The sequence below is a fragment of the Triticum urartu genome, unplaced genomic scaffold, assembly GCF_003073215.2.
Source record: "Triticum urartu cultivar G1812 unplaced genomic scaffold, Tu2.1 TuUngrouped_contig_6183, whole genome shotgun sequence".
NCBI classification, from domain to species: Eukaryota; Viridiplantae; Streptophyta; class Magnoliopsida; order Poales; family Poaceae; genus Triticum; species Triticum urartu.
The window spans coordinates 1-8,583 of record NW_024116921.1 but is presented as its reverse complement, the minus strand read 5'-3'; the positions used below and the strand labels follow the sequence as shown (position 1 = coordinate 8,583).

Below are 8,583 nucleotides of genomic sequence, written 5' to 3'. Positions count from 1 at the left end.
TGAGATTGTGCTTGAACCCTTTTTATATTCGTATGACCTTGCTTTCTGAAGCCATTTTTAACACGACCTTAGAAGGAATGAACCAAATGTCTAGAAGGTTCTTAGCAACTCCTTCTCTCGCAAAGTCATAGTCAATGCCAATATACTTGGTGCAAGCATGAAACACAAGATTTCCTACGCGGCGCCAATGTTGCTACACCAAATTGTGAGTCACACGGTAAGACATTAGAACATCTATAGCCGTACCTCTCAAACCTGCCTCATACGCCCGGGCGGGCCGTCCGGTCACTGATCGGTCACGAATTTTTGACCCACCCATATCCAGCCCAAATATGTGGCGGATATGGGGCGCCCGGGCACGCCCGCCACGGCCCATGCTGGCCCACCCGACCCCACTTATATTTGTCCCCATCCGCTCGTCGGAGCAAACCCTAGCCACTTCACTCCACCCCCTTCGCCAACTGAGCTCACCTCCGGCGGATTCCGGCCTTCTCCGCCGTGGCAGACAACGGATCGGACTCCGACCAGTCTGGATCCGTCGACTGGGGTGTCATCCCGTGTGGGTTGGAGGAGGCAATGACAGTCCGTATTGCACTCCGCCGCTCCCGGGAGGACAGCGCCCGACCGACGGACGGATACGTCCGCCACGACGCCATAGCGTCGGCTCACCGGGTGCTCAGGTCCTCTTGTGCTAGATCCTCGCGGTCCCGGCAGCTGGAACACCTCTCCTTTCCCATCACCGTTCGGGCAGACTATGAGTCCCACCGGGAACAGGCGCCCCGCCGTGGGAAGGAGAGGTTAAGGGCCGCCGAGGCCCGTATCGCGGCGGAAATGGCGGCGGCGGCGCGGGCAGCCGCAGAGGAGGAAGGCATCAGCGCCCGCATTGTGAAGAAACGGCAGCGGAGGAACACGTGCGCCCTCGACCGAGAGCAGAATCGGGCGGTCCGTGCCATGGCCGGACTGCCACCGAAGGAGGAGAAGGAGGACAGCTCTGGAGACGAGCAGATCCGGGCCGATCCGCACTGCGTCTTTGACCGGTACTTCCGCGAGAAGGACAACAAGGGCGCCGGGAAGGGCAAAGGCAGCCATGGGTGAACTCCACCATAGCCAAACATGCCAAATTTTGGTAGTCCGATGGCATGTTTAGTGTAGTGTGATGGAGTAGCCGGACGATGCGTGTGCATGACGTAGTTGCATGAGTTTGTATGGATTTGAGATATGGTAATTGAGGTGTCCGAATGTGAATTGCATTTTTTTAGGAGTGCCCTGTCAGTGCCCGCGGACGCGCCCGTGGTTGGATTTGCTAAGTCCGGCCGTAGATGCTATTAAGAGCCTTTTTTATTCAAGGAATATTTTTTCATAGGATTTGAATTCTTAGGAGTTTTTTCTACATCGGTCGCTTGATTCATAGGATTGCACCGTATAGGAATCTTTTCCGGCATCATAATTTTCTATTGATTCCTTTCATCCTTGAGCGGTCTTTCTCTGCGTGTGCACATGCAAAGGAGACTTGAATGGCTGGCTGTTTCGGATGCACTGGCACTGATCTGATTGTCTGTTGACCTCTTAACTGAATTTTAGTTCATAGCCAAGTTGAGAATAAATGTGTATTTTTTTAGATAATAGAAGCTTAAAATATATTTAGTCTTTGTCGGAAGTTTTTTTAGAAAAGGAGGATGACCCCCGGCCTCTGCAGTCTTTGTCGGAAGTTAATCTTGTCATTGTGTAAAAGTGTTCATGTGTTCCCATGTTCATGTGTTGATGCATGGTTGAATTATGCCTGTGTCATCCTAGTGTAAATGCACATGATGGAGCAAGTGCGAACATGCTGCAACTTGCTGTAGCCGTCGTTGCTTTTGCCAGGATTCAGCGAATGTGTATGCCACACAGAGAAAGAAGGCATTGATGCTATATAGGAAGAATATATATTTATAACTGTAAAAGACCGTAAGCATATATTAATGTCATCCAAATCATTGAGAGAACAAGAAGAGCTCATCAAGTGTTTAGTTCAGGAAAACTAGTACTAAGCAGTTGGCCGGAGCTTGCAAATTGCTGAAGAAGATATAACTAACCAAGAAGGGCTAAAGAAGGATAAGTAAATGAAATTTTTAATCCTACGTTGTATAGAACCAACAACAATTAACATGCCACTTCGGGGGAAGACACATGCACGAACAAACAAATGTGTACACACACAGCACGGTTTCTTGCCTTTTATCTTTCTCACATGTCACCAAATTAAGCATAAACACAATGGAGCAGGCACCTCACAATCTCACATATGCACTAGCTAGTATCTCTATCTGAAGGATTCAGCACGCAGTTTTCTAGCTAGGGACGCTAGGTTTGAGTAAGTACGTATCAGCAGGGAGGCATATTCATTCATCGCAGAAAATGATGAATCGTTAGATGAGATCTCAGAAATACTCCTACAGTGATGGACCTTTGAGATTGCAGCCTAGACTTGGAATTGTCCACTGAGCTGAATATGACAGACAAACTGATCATATGAGGAGGTGAGACAGATCTTGCGAATTGAAGTGCATGATCTTTCATGGGAGAAAAAGTTAGGGGTGTTTGGTTGCAAAGGACTAGACTTTTTTTAGTCCCAGGGACTATAGAAAAAAGACCCTTCAGTAGAGTCTTTTTCTAGTCCCTTAAAAAAAATCCCTCCTGTTTAGTTACATAGGGACTAAAAGAGAATTTTTCTAGTCTAGTCCCTGTAGCCAAACAGGGCCTTAGTAGTACCAATCGGAAAAAATCGTTGGACAAGTATAGAATCAGAAATGCAAAGATCGCTGCTTGTTGGGAGGAAGAAAGACGAACACGCAGACATCCTGGACTCCAGTAGAAGTCGAATTGAGGATGCCGCGATGCCTCCTGTTTTTTTCTTTTCTTTAGCCAAGGCGATGCGTCCTGGTGTGTACGCTCCAGCGAGGCCTCCTGTACGGCGCAGCACGCGCTGCGAAGGAAGCGGGCGCGCACCCCCCGCTCCCCTTCTCGGCCGGCCCATGTGCGGCCGGGATGCCGCCTGTTTTTTTTTTTGCGCATGACCTGTTTTCTTTTTCTTATTTTCTTTTTTTCAATAATTCAGGATATCAAATAGGTTCTAAATTTCAGAAAAGTTGCTAATTTTGAATAAAATAATCATAATTTTTAAAAATATATTCATGATTTAAAAAAGATGCTCGGTAATTCAAAAATTGTTCATTAATTTGGGAAACAATGTTCACAAATTTAAAAAATGTTAATGATTTCAAAAAATGTTTGCAAAATTGAAAAATGTTCATAAAATTTGTAAAAATGCTCATGATTTCAAAAAATGTTCGTGAAATTTAATTGTTTTCAAGAATTTGTAAAAAATGTTCATCATTTCAAAAAGTTGTCTAGAATTTAAAAATGTCCATGATTCAAAAAATATTCATGATTCAAAAATTGTTCATGATTCTAAAAAATGGTTCATGAATTCGAATTCTTTTCAAAAATTTATAAAAAATGTTCATGATTTCAAAAAATTGTCTTGAATTTAAAAATTGTTCATGATTCAAAAAAATGTTCATAAGTTCAAAAAAAATGTTCACAAATTTTAAAACATGTTCATCATTTAAGAGAATGTACATAAAGTTATAAAAAATGTTCACGATTTTGAAAAATTGTTCGAAATTTATAAAAATATGTTCATGGTTTCAAAAAAATATACATGATTTAACAGAGTGTTCACAAATTTGTAAAAACAAAACCATATTTACCAGAAAAATGTTAATATTTGAAAAAAAATCACGAAATAAATACGAATTTAGAAGATTTACGTAAATCAAAAACAAGAATAAAAATGAAAAATAGAATAACAGAAAAAAGAAAAAAAATAAAAAGAAAACAGAAAAAAGATCAAAAAAGGAAAAGAAAGAAAAAAGAGAAAAAACCCGGTTGAGGGAAGGTTTCCCAAAACCGGTTGTGTGGGAAAACCCGAAATGGGCCGGCCCATTGAAACAGTAGCATGCGTGAAGGGGTATGCGCTACGATGCTGCCCGGCGCGGTACGCACCATATAGCGAAATCACTAATTGAGGAGTCCTCGTTACAAAGATAACTCCAATCTCCCTGGTTGCAACAAGTGGTGCACATGCAGCACGCTACTTGTCGCAACCAGGGAGTTTTTCCTTTTTTCGTAAACCCGTTTATTCAAAACGTTTTATCTCTCAAACCGTGCGTTCAAATCTTGAACCGCTTTCACCGTTTGATTCCTCGCGTCGAGATCTTCAAAACTAGATCTCGTGTTGATAGGTTTTGACGAATATTTTTTCACAAAAAAAGGGACAAAAAAAATAGGACGAAAAAACCGAACCGGGAGCACGGGTTTTCCTTTCCGAAAGAGGCACGTCCGTGCCTCTCGTGAAATCACAACCGTGCCTCTCGCGAAAGCAAAACCGTGACTCTCGTAGAAGGAAAAAAGAAAGAGAAAATACGTTTTTTTTCGTTTTCGAGGAGGCACGGCTATGACTCTCGTGAAAGCACAACCATACCTCTTGCGGAAGCAAAACCGTGACTCCCACGAAAGGAAAAAAACAGAAAATGCGTTTTTTCCTTTCCGAGAGGCACGGCCGTGACTCTCGCGAAAGCACAACCGTGCCTCTCGCGGAAGCAAAACCGTAACTCTCGCGAAAGAAAAAAAAAACAAAAACGCGTTTTTTTGTTTTCGAGAGGCACGGCTGTGACTTTCGCGAAAGCAAACCGTGCCTCTTACGGAAGCAAAACCGTGACTCTCGCGAAAGAAAAAAAAACAAAGAATGTGTTTTTTCCGTTTTTGAAGAGGCACGGCCATAACTCGCGAAAGCAAAACTGTGACTCTCGCGAAAAGAAAAAAACTCACTTTTTCGCGTATAAAAGTTTTTTTTCAATATTTTTTGATTGAAAAGCTGAGAAAGACCGATGGAAAACAAAAACATCGAAAAAACCCAAAATAATCGTTTAAAAACCGAAAACACGTGCAGAAAAATAAAAAAACAAAATTCGGAGAGAGCGCCCAGAGCGCAACACGTGACGAATGGCTAAGAGCGCGCCAAATGACGCTGATCGTTGCGAGGCTCCCAAAGAAGCGCTTATTAACTAGTTGCTCCCGCCATATAGAAACTGCGCGCTCCAGCATCTCTCTATGCGAGTCAAACATGAGCCTGGGCCTCCTTCTAGTTTTTTAATATGCATGGGCCTTCAGAATTAAGTGTAGTACGGGATGGGCCCCTTGGTTTCGGGCGGTCCGGGGCCGCCGCCCCGCTCGGCCTGCCCCAGGACCGGGCAGTGTGTTGCGTCAAAAAAGAAAAGGACCGGGCAGCGTGTTGTCTCAAAAAGACAAAAAGAACTCTACCAAAGTGTGGCGAGAGCCGACAATTCGTGAAGTCTAAACCTGCCTGCCTGCCTGCGATCTTGTCTGAAGGCACTAAAAAGAAGGGAACATCTCTGAATAACAAGAACCAGAGTGACATTCTTAGGAAACATTTCTTGACATTTTCTCAAATCTGAGTACCGTTTGTTTACTTACACAGCTTACATCACATCCCACAAACCGAAACAGAACAAGCGCAACAACATTATGTATGTGCATCAGACATTCAGTGCACGATCCAAGCTTATGATCGATGTTCCAAAAGAAGAGAGCAAGAGCAGTAGAGAGAGCACCTCTTTTACCTAAGCTACTTCACAACTTTCACTATGATTATGTTTCAGTGGCTGGCTGGCTGGCTGCTCATCCAAAACAACCGAGGAATTTCTTCTTGGGCGTAGTCCCTTGTGACCGGTGCTTGGCGGCCATCTCCTGGCACTTGATCATCTCCTCCTGCCGCCTCGCCTCCACGAGGGCCCGCTGCTCCTCCGCCTCCTTGTGGATCATCGCGACCCGGTTCCTCATCTTCTCCGCGTACTCCGCCTTCTTCTTCTCCAGCTTCTCCTGCAAATGGATTATTTGAGGAGCATTATCGTCAACTGGCCTGTGGTGTATAGAACAGGCTGAACTTCGCAGCTAACTCAAGTGCCCGGAAGTAAGGCCCGATTCAGAGTTTCAGAGTTTTTTTTTTTTTTTTTTGCGGGGGACAGAGTTTCAGAGTTGAGAGACATACCTCCCGTGTTCGGAGCTTGGCTTGGACAGCCGCCTTCTTGGTGTTCTCCCACGACATGATGGACGACATCCTCTGCTCAGCCCTGAACCATATATTTTGGCCGGTTAAGAATCACACGTAGAATCGAATTACCAAAGATGCAGTAGAGAACTCTGTCGTGCAAAGTTCAGTTAAGCTGAGTTGAGTGGAGGCATGCACCTGTTGTCGGCCTTGCTCTTGTGGTTCTCCTCCCACGCCTTCACCATCGACAGCTTCCTCTCCATCTCCACCTTCGCCAGCACCGCGTCTGTGCGAGAATTCATTCATTTCGTGCGTTTTTGCATTCATACCATAAAAAAAACTGCAATCAAATTCGCCGAAACTTGAAGCAGCTGATGGACACTGTATGGTGTACGTACCTCTGTCGGTTGCTGAACCCGGAGGGGCTGCAGGTCCTTGCTGTGCTGCTGTTGGCGCCGGAGGTCCATCTGCAGCAGGGAGCAAGACGGATCGATCGATTAGAGTCAGCATCGCACAAAGGTTCAAGAAAGAACAGATCTTACTCTCGAGAACTCTGCCACCGCTGCCGGCCGGCTCACCGGCGACGCCCGGCGGCGCCACCACCGCGCCGGCTTTGGTCGGCTCCTGCTGGGTCTCCATGGGCACGATGATCTGCTCCTCGCACAAGCTCTGCACCACCAGACTACACTACTAGTAGTAAAGATCGCGGCGTTGATTTCCCTGTCAAAATCCAACCTGAATCCTAGTAATTCGCAATTAACTAATCCAAAAGCGGTTTCATTTGCTTTTGGTGGTGCCGGCCAGTAGGGCGCGCGCAAATGAGCTGCGGCCGACTAGCACAACACCATCATCCCGCGAAGAGGCCCGAGCGACACGTACGCTTTCCAGGCGCGCACACGTGTCCTTTGCGTGCATGAGAGGTGCCACGTTGTGGAGGAGGCCGCCCTTTTCGGTTCCACGTCGCCATCCAGCCTATCTCCACGACGGATGACGAAGAACATCCATATGATGCACTCCTTCCGTTCCTTTTTTTCCGAAAAGGGGTAAGCCACAGCCTCTGCATCTGAACGATGCATACGGTTAATGTTATTAAAAAACAAAATATCCAACAGAGGTCTCCAAGTCTGAAATGAAATAGGAAAATGCTTCACCAAAGCTGAAAAGAAAAAGCCACAACCGGCTGGCAAAGAAGGATAAGAGCACTATACGTCTATCCTATTACATGACCGCCATCCAAACCGGTTGAAAATATTCCGAGCTACCATCTCCCATCGGGTAGACGCAGTAACCAAATGCTCCCTGGCCTCCGTCGGAGTGAGTAGCGACCACATACGGATCAGCGCAGTGGCTCTGAATATAACCTGCAAAAAATGAATATTTGTTGCTCTGTTAAAAACCAAATCATTTCTGCAATTCCAGATTGCCCATAATAAAGCACACACTCCTACACGAATATGTCTCGCGATATCAAAAGTTATCCCATCAAGCCACGTCCAATAACGAATTGATGGAATTCGGTGGTGTAATGTTAAAAGCAATGTGGACCGACCGCCACAAATTTTTTGCTAAGCGACAATCTAGAAATAGATGTTTGATTGATTCGTGTTGGTCGCAGAAACTACATCTGGTAGATCCTGTCCAATTGCGTTTTGCTAAGTTATCCTTCGTTAAGATAATTTGTTTATGCACAAACCACATAAACACTTTGATCTTTAAAGGAACTTTGACTTTCCAAACATGTTTCGATCTAGGAATCACAGTAGAGTTGATAACATCCAAATACCTGGATTTAACCAAAAATTCGCCATTCTTAGATAATTTCCAGCACAACTGATCGGGCTGTTGAGACAGCCGAACATCCATCAATCTTCTAACGAGATGGAGCCAAGCTTCCCAACGGGTCCCCACTAGCGTCCTCCGAAACTGGATGTTAAGCGGAACGGACTGCATCACTGTTGCAACGTTGGCATCTCTACGCTGAACAATGTTATACAAGGAAGGATATTGGAGTGCGAGGGGCGTCTCCCCTAGCCATGTATCCTCCCAAAACCTCGTAGCAGTACCGTTTCCCACTACGAAACGAGTCCTGTTGAAAAAGAGTGATTTAACTCTCATCAATCATTTCCAAAAAGGCGAGTCAGTCGGTCTCACTGTCACCTGGGACAAGGTTCTGGAGTGAAGGTACTTGTTCCGCAAGATCTGCGCCCAAGTAGCCCCCGTCTCGACAGAAAGCTTAAACAGCCACTTGCTAAGGAGACATCTGTTTTTCACTTCCAGATTCTCAATACCAAGACCCCCTTGGTCTTTCGGTCTACAGATGATGTCCCATTTAGCAAGTCTGTATTTTCGCTTAACATCATCACTCTGCCAAAAGAAACGTGAACGATAGAAATCTAGTCTCTTCCGGACTCCCACCGGTACCTCAAAAAATAAGAGAAGAAACATGGGCATACTCGTGAGGACCGAATTAA

General features: G+C 45.4%; 1 protein-coding gene across 1 annotated transcript; it reads right to left on the bottom strand.

Annotated features, from left to right (window-relative positions):
• Nucleotides 1-5,487: 5,487 nt before the first annotated feature.
• On the bottom strand, nt 5,488-6,912 carry LOC125530257 (remorin 1.4-like). Its single transcript, XM_048694651.1, has 5 exons — nt 6,655-6,912; nt 6,511-6,579; nt 6,311-6,398; nt 6,113-6,194; nt 5,488-5,943 (listed from the first exon to the last, which is right to left on the bottom strand). Exons 1-5 carry the CDS (start codon nt 6,749-6,751, stop codon nt 5,743-5,745), a joined length of 537 nt encoding a protein of 178 aa, XP_048550608.1. The 5' UTR covers nt 6,752-6,912; the 3' UTR covers nt 5,488-5,742.
• Nucleotides 6,913-8,583: the final 1,671 nt, after the last annotated feature.

What these genes read in the sequence shown, in the direction of transcription:
- LOC125530257 (XM_048694651.1), bottom strand. Translation starts at nt 6,751, where the DNA reads ATGGAGACCCAGCAGGAGCCGACCAAAGCCGGCGCGGTGGTGGCGCCG. An exon ending in CGGTGGCAGAGTTCTCGAGA is followed by an intron (nt 6,580 to 6,654) that starts GTAAGATCTGTT and finishes TCCCTGCTGCAG; the next exon opens with ATGGACCTCCGGCGCCAACA. An exon ending in CCAAGCTCCGAACACGGGAG is followed by an intron (nt 5,944 to 6,112) that starts GTATGTCTCTCA and finishes ATCCATTTGCAG; the next exon opens with GAGAAGCTGGAGAAGAAGAA.